Raw genomic sequence first — 18,872 nt, 5'->3', positions numbered from 1 at the left:
TAAAACTGGAGCACCCGGAGGAAACCCACGCAGACAGGGGGAGAACATGCAGACTCCGCAGACAGTGACCCAAGTCTGGAATTGAACCTGGGACCCTGGAACTGTGAAGCAACTGTGCTACCCTCTTCTTCCCCCTTTGCCAACTCATTAAATATGCTTTCTAATGTATTTTTGAAAACGATCTGGTCATCAAAACAAACTGCGCCTTTAATTTTGCTCCTGCTGCAGAATTTATTTTTGGAACTCTGGTTAAAATTAAAATGTAGTATGTCCCTTTCTTTTTGAGTTAACCTAGTTTTTAAGATGGGTTAGTGTGCTGATACATTAACCGCATTCCAGCAAGAATCAAAATATCAAGCAGGTATCCAGCTGAAGTGTTTTCAACTCCATCCCAACTGTCCACCTACAACTGCTTTTCAGGACCAAGGAATGAGCCAGCAGTGGAACATTTCCTTTCAAACAGTGCCCACCTCAGAGCTCAATTGTTTAAGGGCAATTAGGGATGAATTTTTTAAAAAGTTAATTGCGTTTCCTGCTGTTCAAAACTGTGCAGATGAGGAAATGTCAAAGCCAGAGGCTTCTTCTCAAGTTTGCAGATCTCAGCACAGACCTCCCAGGGATTACTCAACTTCATTTCAGCTACCCTGGGGAAAGAATAGCCTTTGGCCTGGCCCTTCCTGGGAAAGTACTAGTTCACTGGATTGATTTCTGGGATGAGAGGGTTGTCCTATGGTAGAACGGCGGTATGTTCAGAGTTTGCAAAATGAGAAGCAATCTAATTAAAATCTGGAAAATCTTTTTGAGAGGGCCAACAGGATAGATGCCAGGGAGGGGGGGGGTCTCCACTCAGGAAAAGGCAGGGGCAGGCACGGTGGCACAGTGGTTAGCAGTGCTGCATCACGGCGCCGAGGACCCAGATTCAATCCTGGCACCGGGTCACTGTCCGTATGGAGTTTGCACATTCTCCCCCGTGTCTACCTGGGTCTCACCCCCACAACCCAAAGATGTGCCGGGTAGGGGGATTGGCTATGCTAAATTACCCCTTAATTGGAAAAAAGAATTGGGTACTCTAAATTATAAAAAAGATTCAGGAAAAAACATTTAGGACTGAGATGAGAAAATTCTTCAGATCATTGTGCATCTTTGGAATTCTCTGGGCCAGACTACGGATGCTCAATCATTGAGAGTACTCAACCGAGAGCAACAGATTGCTGGAAACGAAGGGATTTTGGAGTAGGGCAGTAAAGTGGAGTTCAGTCATGATCTTATTAAATGGCAGAGCAGGTTTGAGATGTTCCCATTTCTAGGGCTGTATTCTCTGCCGGCGGGATGCTCCGTTTTGCCAGCAGCCCGGGGGTTTCCCGACAGGGTGGGGCTGCCCCACAATGGGAAACCCCATTGACCAGCCGGCGAAATAGAGCATCCCGCCGGCGTGCTGAACCAGAAATCTGGCACGGCGGAGAACCCAGCCCCTTATGTTCCAGACAGAACAGAAGAACCATGATCTGATGATTTTTATTTTTTTGAAGAATAAAGGGATTAAGGGTTATGGTGTTCGGGCCGGAAAGTGGAGCTGAGTCCACAAAAGATCAGCCATGATCTCATTGAATGGTGGAGCAGGCACGAGGGGCTAGATGGCCTACTCCTGCTCCTAGTTCTTATGTCCACCATCCATCCCCGCACCAAGCTGTAGCTGTCTAAAATGGCTACTCCAAGGATTCATGGAACCATCTAAAACTTTTTCAAAAAATAAATTTAGCTTATCCAATTCATTTTTTCCAATTAAGGGGCAATTTAGCGTGGCCAATCTACCTAGCCTGCACATCTTTGGGTTATGGGGGCGAAACCCACGCAAACACGGGAAGAATGTGCAAACTCCACATGAACAGTGACCCAGAGCCGGGATCGAATCTGGCATCTTGGCGCCGTGAGGCAACAAGGTTAACCCACTGCGCCACCGTGCTGCCCTAGCACCCATATAAAACTAATCAGAGGCAGCTCAGCTAATTGTAGAAGGTTTTGGGATCACATCTCATTGCAGGACTTAAAATGATCTAGACTACAGCAAGTGATGCATTCCCTCGCAAGATGTTACAGCATGTCTGCACCTGCAGACAAGATCACTCATGCATTTTTCAAAGAGCAGGCAGGCTCCCCAACATTCTCCCTCAATCAAAGCCACTAAGAACAAACAATCTAGCAAAGACCGCAGGTGCAAACTTTGCTGTGTGCAAACCAAATCACCCATCCTACAAAACAATCATTACTCTTCAGAAGTCGTCTGCAAAATGTTTTGGTATGCCCTGGGATATGAAGACACCATATATAAATGCAAAATCATCATCCTAATTGTTACATTCAAGAAAGCCAACACGAAAAAAAAGCATGGGAGTTGTGACAAATGCCAATCATTTGAATTCTGTCACCAAAGGGAGTTGCCTTTCTGGCAAATTCAAAATATATTCTGGATTCTAAACACAAAATGGTTCTGTACGAGTATGACAAAAGGTTACTCGAGGAAATAACGAGTACAGAAGTTACCTGCCATGTTTATTTGTGTATCCACCAAAACATAAGTTACAACATTCAAACTGGAGAGTTTTATTTTAAAACTTGAACCACACAGAAATTTTCCTGAAAGGCTTGCCGATACCCCTCCTTTCAGGCCCCGTGTGTTCATAATTGGAAAGGTGATAGTGCTGGGGCAAAAATAAATCTAATTTACCATCTAGTGACTCATCAACCACAGGTTGGGTGTGGTATGAATCATAAGAATTCACAATATTCCCTCCTTTAATCCTCAGTCCAATCAGGTAAATCCACTACCAATGGAATCTTCCATTCATCTACCACTATGATCTATCTATTGTTCCCCACTCTCAGGGCTGACACTTTGAGGTGCATGTTGTGATTTTACATTAACTGGATTCCGAAGCATGTAAAATTAAATTTCACTGGGGGAAAAAAAAGGGCCTGTAACTCTGAAAATGTAAAACTCCCCTTTGGATCAGCTAGATTCTGTAGTTTGTATTATTCCTTTGTCAGCCAAAAGGCCCTCTGTGTTCTCTCTCATTGGGCCGAGCCTCAATATGGGTCTCATATCACTCACTTGTGAGAGCAAAGACATTTACATCCTCTGCTCAACCCGTGTATAAGAAAGGGACGGTGGACTGTCATGTTGAATCAATCAATGCTCCCCCCCCAGGTTATAAGGAATGTTGGCAATTACCAGGTTGAACTATAGGTTCAGTAATCTGACAAAAGGGATATCATCTCTTTAATATGTTGTCTTAGTCAACTTGTTCGGGCAAGTATTATCTGGAAAAAACACAAATAACCAATTCTGAGAAGCAGAGCTGTTTGCAACATTTTTACGGAACACAAACTTTTTTTTAAAAAAAGGTGCGAGATTGCTGTACAAGATCTCAAATCTTTCTATACACTGTCAAATTTGCAGAATGGACTAAAACAGACCAAAACTCACTGTCCGAATTCAACAGACAAATACAGGAAAAATAATTGATTTTCACTTCAGTAAGAGAAGCGAAAGTATAAAGGCAAGAGACGAGACTATTCAGTTATTGATATAGCGACGATCAATTATAAACATCAATATAAACACTGAATGAGATCCATCAGGCAGGTGGTCCTTCTGAAAACCCACAGAGCTCTCTGCCGGTTGGCATCCTAAGTGCTGGCTTGCAGTACAGTTCGCAACTCGGCAGTGTACAAGTCAAATTTTTGTCCAAAGCATCTATTTGCGGCATGTTCGATGTGGCGTCTGTTTCTTCTGTATGTCTATCCTGCACCTACTGCGTTCATCCAACCATGGTAATTCGAAGTTTCTGCAGAGGAGGAGGACAGGTAAATCTCAGGCAGTTTTACTTTTGAGATTATACAAGTTCTTCTTTTCAAGTGCAATTATTTCCTCTCCCTTTCATTGCTCAATTTCAAACTGCCTACCGTACCTTCCAGAACATGATGCCAACACATCTCTCGAGATGACCCCAGATCACCTATGCAAGCCCCAACCACCAAGGCTACAGGGGGGATGGTTGAATACAAGATGAGGGGGGAATTAATGGAAAACATAATTTGTAAATCTTGAAAATGGTCTGCATTGGTATTCAGTTGGTTTATTTTTATTTTATTTTGAAAAATGTTCAGCTACATTACAAAGTTCTATGAGAAAGCAACCAGACATTTATCAAAATAATTACTTTCAAGACTGTTGTCAATGTACAAGGCCATTGGCCCTTCTTCCTTATCAATCCAGAAAGAACTTTCATCCTACGGCAACATCCAACTGTTTCTTAAATGATTCAAGGGTTTTTTTTTTGTTGCATTCATTACGTTACTTGCCATTCCATAAATAGATCATGCTGTGAGATTAATTTCCTGGACTCATCAGTTTTGCCTTTTAATAGTTTGAAACGGCACTGTTTTGGCAGTCAGTTAAATTTGCATTGTAGATTTAACTTTTCTATATTATTCACCATCATATTGTTTTCCAAGCTGGTTCACTGTTTGAACAGCTAAATTTCCCAAGCATTTTATTATGACCCTATTCTCCCTTTTAGAATAATGGCATTACATTTCCTGGTTCTTCGCTATACTTTCATTCTTGATTTAGACAAAAACAAACATCATAGGCAAATGGATTTGGGCCTACCCAATCCAACTTTTAGCAAATGTAGACCCACAGCACAAAACAGCACTAATTCCCCAGTCTCGTTCAAAGAGGCTATACGATGGCTGGAGACATTTTCACTGCAGTGCGGTCGGGGATGTTTTGTTGAAGTAGGGGACTTTGGCATCGGGAGAGAGTAGAGAGAGAGCTTTATATTCTTCATCTTGATCATAAAAATACACATTAAAAAGTTCAACGTGCAAACAATTCACCAAATCGCAATGTTGGGTACTGAATGGACATTACAGCACATACAAAGATCAGGTCATTTTATTGCATGCCAATGAAAGACTTACTGTTGTGATAACTTAGGCAGAGGTCTCCCAAAAGCCACCACGGGTAGAAATGGGGTAATTACCAGAGATTCCACTATGGAGTAAGGAGAAAACAATGACTTACTATTGTTACACTGAAATATTAAGATCCATTTTTAAAATTAAGGTCCATTTTAAAAATAAAGTTCAAATTTTTTGGGGGGCCGCTTGTGGTTTACCACGGCTTCAGTCCCTAGAACTGGAAGTGGGCGGCCCATTTGAGAAGCTTTTCTTTCCAAAACACCTGGAAGTTATTATCTATTACTGTTGGGAACTCACGATATTTAAGCCTACCATCATCAGGTTCAGGGAAAAAGGACAGGATTTCTGGTTCCGATTCCTGAATTCCTTTCTTTTTATACATCCGCAGTTGCAAACGTTGTAGCAGCCTTTGTTCCCTGATCCGCTGAATATCCCACCTGAAAGAAAAAGGGAAACATGATGCAGAAGTTACAGATCTCATCGGAAGGGGAAAAGATTCCACGTGGAGTTTGTCCCACTTGCACAAGAGGGAAATTCCACAGCACTAGCCCCAGGAAGCAGGCACCTAGACAGAAAAAATTAACAGTAGCCAGTACTGCTGAGGCCTCCCATTTACATTAATGGCTGCCCTGGATGGGGGGAATCCTGGAAAACTATCTCCTCCTGTAGCACCAGGGATAATTCCCTCATTTTTAAAAATGCTGTCATCAAAATCCAAGCTTCAAGAGCAGTGCTGAATTACTAAGTTTAAAACAATCTCAAACAACCGTTAATAGGTGGATCATGCTCATAAAATGCCTCTCACTTTTCCCATGGTGTCTACCACATTGTGCAATGCTGAATTCTTCAGTTGAATAATATTTTCAACGGATATACAGATAAATTGGCTGGACATTATTTTAAAAAGCTTTCAAGTAGCAAACACAGAAAAAATACTCCCAAATATCAACAATATCTTTTGATATGACAAGTGGCAAAATGGCTCACATGTAAACACAATGGATTCAAAGTCCCTTAAAGTGCGTGAAAACAACCTTCCCCGAGAAATGCCTTCTGCGCTGCTGTGATAAGTAGGACATTAGAATTAGGGCTTCCCTTTATCCCCAGTGGACAAGTGTACTACTTCTCAGCTGTGCCTCCAGACTGTGTCTAACAGAATTGGAAAGTGTTCCATGTCAGTAGAATAAGAAGATATCTGCCCAAGAGGCATCACCCCTGCCTTTTAAAGCACACCTAAAAAATTTTGAGAGAACAAAGCACTGATGTCAGAGATGCCCAGACTGGACTGTTCGTCCTGATCTCCTCAGTAAAGGTCAGCATGGATGTACAAAGACAGATATAACCTGGGACAAAAAAATGACGAAGTTCCATTCCTGAAATATATTTTTGTTAGAGTGGATTAAATTCCTCGACAGAAAACCCACTCCTACCTTTCTCTCAATAACCTAGCAAAATGGGGCAGCACGGTGGCGCAGTGGTTAGCATTGCTGCCTCACGGCGCCGAGGTCCCAGGTTCGATCCCGGCTCTGGGTCACTGTCCGTGTGGAGTTTGCACATTCTCCCCGTGTTTGCGTAGGTTTCGCCCCCACATGCCAAAGATGTGCAGGTTAGGTGGTTTGGCCATGCTAAATCGCCCCTTAATTGGAAAAAATGAATTGGGTACTCTAAATTTAAAATAAATAAATAAAAGAATCTAGCAAAATAGTTTTACAAAAATCGCATGTTTCAAAGTTGCCATCCTCGTAATTACATTAGAATTTAAAGCAAAGAGGCATTTTCCTCTTTTCTTGATCATGGAATTCATCCCATAGTCTTTATACTAGCTTAAGGAACATCTGGTGAACATGGCGGAAAATGGCAAGCCTGATGCTCCAGTGTGCTGTTTCAATACATGTGGCCAAGTTTGTGACAGAGTATCTAAAATCCCCAGTTCACTGGCTAGCAGGTCAATCCCTTTAATCTAGCTGTATCAGCCTGGTGATTGCGTATTAGTTCTTCAATTAGTGAATAGCTGGCACAAACATAAGCTGGTCCATAAATGGCAATGTTCTTTTCATTGTTTAAAGTACAGAGTTCTCAGGTACACTGGGAAGTCAATTACCTTTTCCTTCGTTTCTCATCGAGCTCAAGCTTTGCATGCCGCTTCGCAAACACACAGTCGTCTAAATTCTAAAATAAATAAAACAAGTTAGCAAACTAGCCTCATGAAGATAACCACAACACACTGGTATCCAAATCATTTCTCCTCGCATTCAAACTTTTGTGGATATTTCAGTCGCCAGCTTTCTCCAATAATGTGACGTTTTCTGAAAATATTACAAGGCTCCCATGAAAAGGGGTAGACAATTTCACGTCAATTTGGTAACATAGCAAGAAATTAATTTTAGAAACATGAACTAATGCTTCATTAGATGATCTCATCTGGATGTTCCAGTTCCTGACTACAGTGACCACTAAAGAAAATACACGTATGGGGATACAAGGTGAGGGCAGAACTGTGATGAGATAGGTAGTTGGATGGCCATCTGGAAGTCATCAGGACGTTCGAGAAATTAATGAGCAGCCACTTTGGACAAGGAAAGCAAGCGCTGTCTGTGCAATTGTGTGCAGTGATGGATTCAGTGATTTCAGGGGAGAGGTCAGAACAGTGGGAGAAAAAAGAATCAATTGTCATTGTTGATGGAAATAGCACTGAAAGTGATATTTAAAACCAAGAAGTACACAGACTTTGGAAACCATTGGAATTGTCATCTCAAACATCCTAAACAAGAGTGGCAGCAAGTAAAAAAAAGAGAACTGACTGCTTTGAAGAATGTTATAATTCAAAATAGGGCAGCACGGAGGCACAGTGGTTAGCACTGCTGCCTCACGGCGCCGAGGTCCCAGGTTCGATCCCGGCTCTGGGTCACTGTCCGTGTGGCGTTTGCACATTCTCCCTGTGTTTGTGTGGGTTTCGCCCCCACAACCCAAAGATGTGCAGGGTAGATGGATTGGTCACGCTAAATTGCTCCTTAATTAGAAAAAGTGAATTGGATACTCTAAATTAAAAAAATTTAATTATTTTTTTAAAAAAGAAAAATAATTCAAAATGTACCTGCTAAGATGCATATGAATTACTAACATTCCTTCAATAATGGTCAAAAGTCAGTAAGTTCAGAGTGTTAAGAAACTCCAGTTCCACCTGTGAGCATGAGAGACTATACTCTCTGGGAGATGCTTGAGCTGATAATGAAAGCAAAACCAAGGGCCCAGAATCTGCTGCTATAATTATCACTAACAAAATGAATGACATTGATACTTCCTGCATTATTAGGAATGCTCACTGCTTCTTTCCAAAACATACTTTTAATCTGCCACGGTACAATCTGAAAACTGTACCAGTGCTATCTACTCTCTTCACTCTTCTTAAAAAATAATATGGATTTCGTAGTTGATCTTAAAAAAAATTTTTTATAGAGTATCCGATTATATATTTTTTCCAATTAAGGGGCAATTTAGCATGGCCAATCCACCTAACCTGCACATCCTTGGACTGTGGGAGAAAACCGGAGCACCCGGAGGAAACCCACGCAGACACGGGGAGAACGTGCGGAGTCTGCAGACAGTGACACAGCTGGGAATCGAACCTGGGACCCTGGCGATGTGAAGCAATAGTGCTACCCACTGTGCTACCGTACCGCCCACGGTAGCACAGTGCTATGATGTATGAAAGAGCAAGGGCCACATCTACTACTCAAGGGCTCTTCAAACTTTTGAATCATTTACTGACTATCTATATGCTTGGGTTACATTTTTTGAAACAATGAGGTACAGTATCATTTAACAAAGTTTGAAAACAACCTTATTCGCTTTTCACTGAAAAATAGCGATGTCTTTCTTTTGGCATTTCTCTAACTGGAAAGAAATGAGATTTCCAGAAGAGGACTGCAGTAGTACTCACAACAGCAGACATTTTACCTCAAGGATATTATTTGTGTCATGTTGTAACGTTGCAACAGCATATTCCTGCCACCAGAGGTTCTCCTAGTTTTCTGTAGAACTAGAATTCCTTTACTGACAAGCGACCAATTCTGTTCGCATTGCAACATTACAGCAGCTAGCATGGATCTGAAATTGTTCGCTGGTAATCTCAGTCATCAAAGCAGACCTCCATTTTCATGACATAATGTGACTTCAATCTGTACAATTTCGATGCAGTACAGGAAACTGCAAACTATGAATTTCATGCATTTTCCTGTGAAAAATTGCAGTCATTTTATGTTGCAAAGAATGGAAAAGAGCAAAAAAACATGAACCCAACTCAGCACAGAGTTAAAAGCTCTGCACTAACGGCAGGCAGCCAGGTAGATATCTTCCTAATGGTGACACTACCTTCTTCCCATCCAGATGGCCACTGACTATTGCAATTGATGAACCTAGGGCTGAAGATGGTCAGCTGGAGTGTCTGCATTTAATCTCCTCAGGCAAACGGAGCAGCAACCTTTTATTTTTCAATCATTGCAATCACGAAGGAGGAGGAGAATAAACCAAACCTGGGAAGTGGGCTGCCGTTATTCCACTTGCTGACAGCAAGCAACCAGCAGTCTTACAGCCAATTTCACACAGCAAAATGTCTGACACCTCTTTACATGGTATGGTCCAGGAGTTGGGATACCAGTGGACATCATGCAAGGTGCAAGTACTGACAAGACTCAGAAGTTGAAGAGGGAGGTAGCAGGCAATGAGAAGTAAATCTAAGAGTACACAAGCCCATACAACTATTCAACAGTATGTTTCTCCCCAACATTAATGTTCCTATTCCAAAAACTCTCACTTTCAATTAATTTCAAACATTTTTCGGCCAGAAAACATTAAAGATGTACTTATTTCAAACCCATATAAAAGTAGAAAAATATCAACTAGTGCTATTAACTGTAGCTTTTGCGCTCCTTCAGCTTTATACCGGAATGCACTGCCTCACAAACTCCAGCCAAATCCACAAGAAAGTTTTTTTAAAAAATTCCTTTCCCATCCTGTAAGGTCACCGCACAAGCCATATTTTCAGTAAGATGGCCTGGATGCTGTGGATATATCAGACACGATGGATCAATCAACTGGGGTAGTAGTGTAGGGGTGCAGTGTGTCGCCACCCCAGAGTGCAATGACTAACCAGAGCTGGGTCCTATTTATCTGCTCATGAAAAAAGTGCTCGAGATAAAACACAAATACCCGTCTGGAAAGTAACAAAATCAAAAGACACCATCGGATGCTCCCACATGGTGCTATACCTCAATTAATTCATCGGGTTGCAGGCCTACGAGGGGTTCCGCCGAGTGTTCTTTCCAGGATGGAACTACAAAGAAACAAGGTTTAAGGAAAGAAAAACATCAGGTTTAAATGTCTGCTTCGAAACACTTCACTGGGCTCAGTCAAGCTTACCCTCAGCCAGCACTGCTGATAACGTATAGAATGGGACCCATTATTCAAACCACAATACTTCCTACCTTTAATCAGATCACTAACCTCACAATCAGGGACCCAGCCCACAAACATCAGGACTGCTGGTAGGTGCGCTTTCTTGTGCACTAATTTTCACATCCCTGTGGCACAGTAACCCACCTCTTGCTCTCCTACCCCAGAAAGTATTTTGGCATTTTGTCTCACTGGCATAAAATTTAAAAGCACCAAACACAAGGCAGGAATATTCTACCTCTTTGTTCGAGCCATGCTTTCAAATTGAAAACGAGCTCTGGGAGATAAAAGGCGGGTGAGCATCACCATTTGTGTGTGAGTATGGATGTGTCGGGCTCTGCTTTTCCCGACAGCAGGAAACAGACTTCGCTTCCTGCTTGTACTGTCCTGAAAATTGAGCTGCCTTGTGAATTGAGCCAAGCCGCATTTCTGGATGCAGAGTAAAGGCGGCAGCAAAAATACTTTCCTATCTTCCTGGCTTTGAGATTTGCAGTTCAGCACTTCCTTCCCCACAAAAACAATGCTATACATTCTACAATTTTAATACAGCAGCACTGTAATAACTCCATCTATCTAATTGTCTCCTGTATTCTCTGCCTGGGGAGCAGAGGTTTATGAATCCAATGCACCCTACACAGGCAGGACAATTAAAAAAAGACTGCTTCAGCTCACCCAATAGCTCAGTGGCTTTATTGAAGCAAGGAGCTGAGCAACTCATAGGTCATAAGCTCAAATTACCAGCCTTGCTGAAATCATTTTTTTTTTAAATTTAGAGTACCCAATTAATTTTTTCCAATTAAGGGGCAATTTAGCCTGGCCAATCCACCTAACATGCACATCTTTGGGTTGTGGGGGCGAAACCCACGCAAACACGGGGAGAATGTGCAAACTCCACATGGACAGTGACCTAGAGTCGGGATCGAACCTGGGATCTCGGCGCCGTGAGGCAGCAGTGCTAACCACTGCTCCAGTGTGCTGCCCTCGCCTTGCTGAAATCATAACATTTCCCCTCAATATTGTAGGTTAGGGAGTGAGGATGGTAGGCATACTTTTGTAAGCTCCTCAGTGACCCCATTCGCTAGAGGTACACGCGTGTAAAAGCAGAGGGACGATAGGACCTGTCTCAGCCAGACATCCTCTCTGAGCAACCTACTGACAATCACTATATCCCATTTTGAACAGCAATGAAGTTCTCATATGCGCAATTGATCATTTAGATACAATACCCAAAACTAATTGGTCCTCGTGTTACTATATCAGAAAGGTTTCCAAACCATCAAAAGACATTGGGAGAGGAGAATAAAAACACCAAAACTGATCAACCTGTGAAACCTGAGCGGTACTCACAATCTCTACATCTTTTAAATAGAAGACCAAAGTTTTGGTACAAGCTGATAAGAATTCAAGGTCTTCTCTACTGCTGAGCCCATTAATGCAGAGGAATTACATTATCATAACAGCATACCCTACTTTTATATGTGGAGCAAATAGACAAACCACTCCAGAAAACAAATCTGAACCGTTTCTCACCTTTCACTTCTGTAACTAGTTTGCCAACAAAAGTGATAAACACCTACTTAAAAGACTTGCACTTTCCCCTAATTACCAGGCCACTTATTGAAGGTATTAAGGCCTCTAGATTGCCATGCTCTTTATACTAACTTGCCACAGTTTCTTCCTTCTTGGGTGAAGGTTCTCGCAGAGGAGAGGGTGACCGCTGATGCCACCGACACAGGTACATCTCAGTGGTACAGAGGTATGGCTCCTCTTCTATGTCATTAGAAATTGGCTGATCTTTGCTGGTGGGCAGACCTGGAGTCTTTAATGTGGTTGAAGGTTTGTAGACTCCATCAGTTTGAGATTTGGATTTCTCCGGAGTTTCTTTACTTCGCAGTTCACGTTTTGAAACTTTGTCGGGCAAAGGGCTGCACGAGGCCTGTCGGAGTGGAGAGGATTTTGCCAGTTTTGTCCGCACTCTTGAGAAATCAGCTGCAAGCTTTTTCACTGGTGCCTTTCTTTCTGTTGTGCCTAGTGCTGATTTCCTGAATTCAATCAAAATTCATAAGTAGTTTAGTTTTCATGAAATTATTGGCCAAGGTGGAAGCTAAACACAGTTCCATGGTCAGGGCTACAGACAGAGACTCCTATTCTGTAGCTATTGCTGAGGAGGCGATAAAAGCTTCTATCTGCATAAAAAGCCAGCTATCACAATTACTGCATATTGTTTTGCATACCTACATACAAATTAGGAGTAGTAGGCCACTCGGCCCTTTGTGTTTGCTCCACTATTTGATAAGATCAGGGCAGATCCAATTGTAGCCTCGGCTTTTCAGCCTATCCCGATACTGCTTGACTCTCTTTGTCAGCAAAGAATCTATCAAACCCAGCCTGAAAAATATCCTATGACCCAGCCTCCATTGGTCTCTGCAGAAGACAATAAAGAATTGGATACTCTAAACTTATTAAAGAAAAGAATTCCACAGACGAACAACCCTCCGAGAGAAAGAAATTCTTCTCATTTCCAAAAGATTCTCATCTTAAATGGGAAATCCTTTATTTTTAAATAGTGTCCAATAGTTCTAATCTCTCCTTCAGGGGAAAACATTCTTTCAGCATCCACCCTGTTAAGTCCCCTCAAGACCTTGTATGTTTCAATAAGATCACCTCCCATTCTTCCAAACTCCAGTGGATACAGGTTGAACCATTCCTCCATGAGACAACCCTTTCAGCCCAGACATGAACCTGCTCTGAACTGCTTCAAATTCAATTATATCTTTAAGTAAGCTCTCTGGTAGGGTATTGCAGTGCAGTGTCAACATGTGCCACAGATTTGAGAGAGAGTAATGATCTTTGACCTCGGCCTGGCCATCATAAAAATAGAACACTCCCATGGGCTTCAATTATGTGACAGGGAAGAGGGAATGGAGCGCGAGAGGAAAAGGTATCGGAACAATGGTTACTTTGATCTACAAGTGGTATAATGAGGGGCTAAAATTTGTATAATCCACAAAGCTTTTATATATTGCAATGTGGGACCTACTGACAAAAATGACATTACCTGCATTAGTTACATGGCCCAGTAGCACTATGAATAAGATTCCTTATTCCCCACTGCCTCAGATCCACTGAATTTCTAGTATCCGGTGAAATTCTAATCCACCTACCACAAAGCAATTTTGAGATGGTGCTGAGCTTTGCTGTTGAGTGGGATATTCTACCTAAGTAAAGGAACGGGGTCGATGAGGTTTTTTTATCTTAACCGATTTTGTGACCTTTCCCCAGATATTATGGCCAACTAGAGAGACGAAGAAGCGGTGCGCGAAGTGACAAGGGCAAAAATACAACTTCTCGGTACCTGCTTAAATATGGAGATGTGATAAGTCTAGAGAAACATTTATTAAAGCCAGCACCTCAACCACTTCCAGCTGAGTGAAAAGCAGGACTCAGATTAGAAGTGTCAGACTTCTAGGATTCAGAAAAAGCAATTAGAACCATTTGATTAATCTTTACACAGCTATTCAGATTCCCAGCATTCCTTTCAATTCCCATCACAGGTATAACCAATTCCTATCTCACACCGTAGAGAACAGCAGAGGAATTCTTCAACTGAAATGGACGCATGGAGATAAGTTACTATGATATAAACTGTTTAATTTCAGTCTAAAACTGGCCATCTTTAGAAAAATTACATCATAAATTATCCTGTTGCCGTGGTGACCATGATAGCTCATTCAATAAGTAATGCATTTTGCAATACTGACCCACCAGTTATAATGGATCAGCCTTTTATTATTTCAAGACTCATGTGATCCAATAATTCATCATCCAACATTTGCACAATCTGATTGATTGGGAAGTTTTTTTTGTGGGGGGTGCCACGGGGTGCAATGCACCCGCTAATTGCTACAAATGACAAACGACCAACAAGCCACACCCTGCCAATTTCAGCAAAACAAAATTCTCGAGTCTGCACAAGAAGTACCTTTTGTAACCTTTCCCAGAGTGTGTTTCCATTCGATTGCCATGCGCCTGAACAAGAGGTTGTTCAGGGGTGACCTGTTGATGCTCGGGCTGGATTTTCTCCACCTCCGTTGCATTCTTCTCCTCCGCCCCTTCCGCAGTTTGTACAAATCGGTGCTTGTCCTTCTCATTCTCTTTTTTCACCAGCTGCATCCTCCTTTCCATGCGCTCAAGACGAGCCAGAAGCTATATTGAACAAAAATTGAAGACCTGAAGTGCTTGCATTTTAAAACAGGAGTTTTCACCATTACCAGGCGATCTCCATAGAATTGCACATAGATCTTCAGAACCAAGCACGGTCTTCAGGTGAAGCAGGAATACAGAGTTGGAGATAATGCAACCAGAGCAGAAGGTGCAATTCAGCCCCCATTTTAAAAGTCATGCATTTTGTCCTTATTTTCACATTTCTAGTAGAAATTCCAACATTCACATTTATAATTGAGACTACCGAACATATTTTTGCTGTATTTACATCCCCTTCACCAATAGTTCTGCCACTCCAGCACCTGAAAGGCGTGAATACAGCACAACAAATTTACATAAGACAGTTTACATCATAAATTTGGCACAGGAATTCATGATGCATAAAATGGACAGGAAAATCGGGCATAACACATATATACACTTTTTAAAGAAATCAGGTAGCCAATACTGGAAATTCTGAACATAGGTCAGATCTAAAGTATTGATTTTTCTGCTGTATATTTTCACATTTTAGTCCAGATCTCCAACATCATTTTTCATCTTTACTAAAGTAATAAATTTAATGATTGAAACAGCCTTACATAAAGATTAAGACACAATATGGCTGTTCATCCACCCCCCCCCCCCCCCCCCCCCCCCCCCACTGATTTTAGAATAACAGGATTTTTTTCAACTTTGTACAACTAGCAGTCTATAATCAGCTGCAAGTATTGTAATGTCTCGCGCCACTTGCAATTAGCTATTTCATGGTCATGATTGAAAAGTATACAAACCATTTTTAAACATTGGAGTCCCAAGATAAACTGAATTTCTGCTGCTGGGGACTGATTAGGTGCGTTCTTGAGGTATTGAAAGTGCAGTGCACAGCTTTTTATTTGATCATTTTTAAACCCTGAAGGAAACCGGTTTTGCCAGCTCATATAAAACCTGTAAATATAATGCTGCAGGTTTATTGTGGTCAGCTTAGAAAAGTGAATAAATTCAAAATATTACAAAACATCTATTGAGAGCTATTTCGTTTGACTCAGCATACTGTTTTCTATGGGAAAACGATCGGCTCCATAAGCAACTTAAGTCCTTCATTCCCATTCAAATATTAAGGTAAACATTTTTTCACCAGTCAGGTTCAGTCTGTAATTGATCAATTTTCCCACTGGGACTTTTCCAAAAATGATTTCTCCTTGTAAAACAATTGTTATTTGTGATATTCTTTCTGGGCAGAAGATTAAAGTATATAACCAACACATTTTCTTTTTGGTGGCTTTCAAAAATGTGTTTCTGCATTCATCAACAAGGGCAGAGATGATATGCATTTGATATTCAGTGCTATTGCACACCTCAGCCTAAATTACATTTGATGGCACTTTTGAGACAGTTGAAAGTCTTATTTATATTGTGCCCCGGCACAAAGGGCCGGAGGGAGTGTTGTTCATCCCATCAAGCTGTGCTGAATTTGAGCCCAGTTTGGTATTTATCTCAGCAATCTTGTTTGGTCTCCCCTTCTATTTCATCTCTATTCTAATTGAAAAACGAAGGGAAACTCAAGGCAAATTAACCTTTTCCAACGAGATGCGCAATTGTAAGAAAAATACTCATGGTCGTATGAATCATGATCATGACACATCTTATTTTACTTCCAAACCTCTCGCACCAAAAATATATTCTGCAATACATCGTAATTTCTGTTCTTACAAACTTCAAAAGCGGATAGTCAATGCAATTTGAGTGTAGCATTCTCGCTATGAACCTGCATTAGAGTAATTAGTACAGAAGTTTCAACCCCATTAATAAATTGCTTTTAGATTAGTCAAAACATCTTTCCTTCTAGAAGCAGAATTGCGGACCTTCTCAGAATTTGGGATTAATAATTTAACATTGGAATGTAATACCCTTTGGAAAAAAATACAGCTAACCAAATAGAGAACATCCATTATTGACTTTTTGGTGCAAAAAGCAGATTTCTAAGGAACTGTTTGCACAGAACTGTTAGAATCTAAAATGAAACTAAAAATGGCTTGAGCACAAGGTACACATGTGAGAGAAAGGACTAATATTGCATCATTTTTAAGAGTAAGATTTCTTTTCAAATGAATTGTAATTTGTCAAAATACACTTGCAGCTTGTGAACACGTTAGCATTGTAATACATTACACAGCTGACATCACAATGTACTTGTGCCCATATTTATTCCTTAAATATAAATGAAGCCAAGTTTGGTGCATTAGATAATTCAAAATAAACACCATCACAAAACAGACAAGGAAGCCAAGGAGTACTCCGTATGTATTGATGACAGGAACACAAACCATTCAGTATTATTCAATTCCCAAACAGAATAGTTGAAGCAACATACTTGTACATATGAGGCATCTCTGTAAATGGCAAAAATACTGAAGAGCACCATGAGCAGTGCTAATTAAGATCTATATAGGGAAACATATGTGCAGAAATGTAGCATCTGAAGCCGTCCTTTCATCTGGGGTTTAAAGAAAGGAAGAAAGAAATGGAGCTCCCTTTCCCCCAAAGACTTTGAATTATAGGCCAGGCAGGAAGAGAGAGAGAGCTAGTAACGTCATCGGCCCGCGACGAATTGGCTATCCAACTTGTCGCTCGCCATCGCGCTGGAGCCCTGGGGCAGGTTGGGAGAAGTAGTCCACGCTGACGTCACGCCAACAGCCTCAATAGCCGGCGGGGGGTAGATAAGACTACATCACCCGGCAAGCCCCGCGTCCGCCGCCATTTTACACCATCTAAGATGGTTTCCCGATGCCCCAGCACCGAACCGCCCGTCATTGTTACCACCGGGCATTTTAATGCGCCTCCGCCATTTTATTTTTCCTCACCGTCTCTTTCTCGGCCTTCAGCTCGTCGATCTCCCTCTCCTTGAGCTGGAGCTGTTGTTGTTGCTGCTCGATCAGGTCGAGCTGCAGGAGGACGATCTGCTTGAGGCGAGCGCTCTGACTGGGGCCCGGACCCTGAGACGATGGCGGCAGCTGGAACTGCTGCTGTTTCTTCACCTTTCCCCAGTGCAAAGCATCCAGGCCGGGCACGGCGCCTTCCCCGTGCCCGCCGCCTCGACCCAGGCCGCCTCCATCTCCTCCGGGGATCACGGCCGCCACTCGGCCCCAAGGGCGGTTCCCTTTGGCCGCTTTAGCCTCGCCGCCGTTCATCCGGCCACGGCCGCCTTTAGAAGGAGCGTGATCCCCGCCGTACCCGGGCGCCTCTCCGCCCGCTTCATCTTCTCCGTCATCGAGATCCTTGGTGGTAGTCGAATAGTCCGCCGCCCGCTTCTCGGCCTCCGCCACCCCGCCCGGCTGCTTCAGCAAACCCGGCTTCATGGTCATGACTTGCCGGGGGGTGAGCTGGCTGCCGCCCGGACCTGGCGGAGGCTGGCTCCCGGCCCGGCGGGCGGCTTGTCCCCGTTTCCTTCGGCGGCCGATATTCCCCTCGGAGCCGCGGGCTCGGGTTTGACTATCGGCTCTGCGGCCGGCTGATTTTATTCAGTGTCTTTTCTGTTTATTGTGATTGGTATCATTCATTTATGTCTCAGTGCTTGTCCTGTCCCCCTCCGCCTGCCTGCCTGCCCGCCCGCTCGCTCCTCCCAGCCCCCACCCCGGCCTCTCGCTCCTTCCTCCCTCTCGGTTTGTTTTCCCCTCGGCCGTTCCGGACCCGGTCACGGCGCATGCGCCGCTCACCACGCACCCTCACGTCGCACGCACGGCCACGTGGGAGGAAATGAGAGCTCACGCCCATCACCCCCCCCCCCCCCCTGAGAGAGAGGGGGTGAGGGACACTGTCCGTTCCCCCCCCCCCCCCCCCCCCCAGGGCGAGGGACACACTGCCTGTACCCGCCCCTCCAGAGAGGGGGTGAGGAGCATTGCCTGTACCCCCCCCCCCCCAGAGAGAGGGGATGAGGGGCATACTGCCTGCCCCCCTCAGGAAAAGAGGGCGAGGGACCCACTGCTTGCCTTCCCCCAGAGCGTGGAGGCAAGGGACATACTGCCCGTCTTCCCCCAGAGAGAGAGGGGTGCACTGTCTGTCCTTCCCCCCCCCCTTCAGAGAGAGGGGATGAGGGACATACTGCCTGACCCCCCCCCTCAGAAAAAGAGGGCGAGGGACACACTGCTTGTTTTCCCCCAGGGAGAGAGGGGGCGTGGGGCATACTGACTGTCTCCCCCAGAGAGAGGGTGAGGGTCCCACTGTTTGCCCCC

The 18,872-nt window shown here is 43.3% G+C and overlaps 1 protein-coding gene across 4 annotated transcripts; it reads right to left on the bottom strand.

Moving 5' to 3' along the window:
• Positions 1-2,537: 2,537 nt before the first annotated feature.
• Positions 2,538-18,250, bottom strand: LOC140398567 (male-specific lethal 1 homolog). Of its 4 annotated transcripts, none has more exons than XM_072487368.1 (9): positions 17,505-17,623; positions 15,435-15,588; positions 14,420-14,643; positions 12,100-12,479; positions 10,254-10,318; positions 7,088-7,155; positions 5,299-5,423; positions 4,987-5,059; positions 2,538-3,845 (listed from the first exon to the last, which is right to left on the bottom strand). In XM_072487368.1, exons 2-9 carry the CDS (start codon positions 15,579-15,581, stop codon positions 3,755-3,757), a joined length of 1,173 nt encoding a protein of 390 aa, XP_072343469.1. In that variant the 5' UTR covers positions 15,582-15,588; positions 17,505-17,623; the 3' UTR covers positions 2,538-3,754. The 4 variants fall into 4 exon arrangements, with proteins under 4 accessions (XP_072343469.1, XP_072343467.1, XP_072343466.1 ...); XM_072487366.1 differs by lacking the exon at positions 17,505-17,623 and adding an exon at positions 17,015-17,431; XM_072487365.1 differs by lacking the exon at positions 15,435-15,588 and having other exon boundaries at positions 17,505-18,250.
• Positions 18,251-18,872: the final 622 nt, after the last annotated feature.

Source organism: Scyliorhinus torazame, chromosome 21, assembly GCF_047496885.1.
Source record: "Scyliorhinus torazame isolate Kashiwa2021f chromosome 21, sScyTor2.1, whole genome shotgun sequence".
NCBI lineage: Eukaryota > Metazoa > Chordata > Chondrichthyes > Carcharhiniformes > Scyliorhinidae > Scyliorhinus > Scyliorhinus torazame.
This window is presented reverse-complemented; position numbering and strand designations above follow the sequence as displayed.

What these genes read in the sequence shown, in the direction of transcription:
- LOC140398567 (XM_072487365.1), bottom strand. Translation starts at nt 18,005, where the DNA reads ATGACCATGAAGCCGGGTTTGCTGAAGCAGCCGGGCGGGGTGGCGGAG. An exon ending in AACCCGATGAATTAATTGAG is followed by an intron (nt 7,156 to 10,253) that starts GTATAGCACCAT and finishes TATTTATTTTAG; the next exon opens with AATTTAGACGACTGTGTGTT. An exon ending in GATGAGAAACGAAGGAAAAG is followed by an intron (nt 5,424 to 7,087) that starts GTAATTGACTTC and finishes TTTTTCTTTCAG; the next exon opens with GTGGGATATTCAGCGGATCA.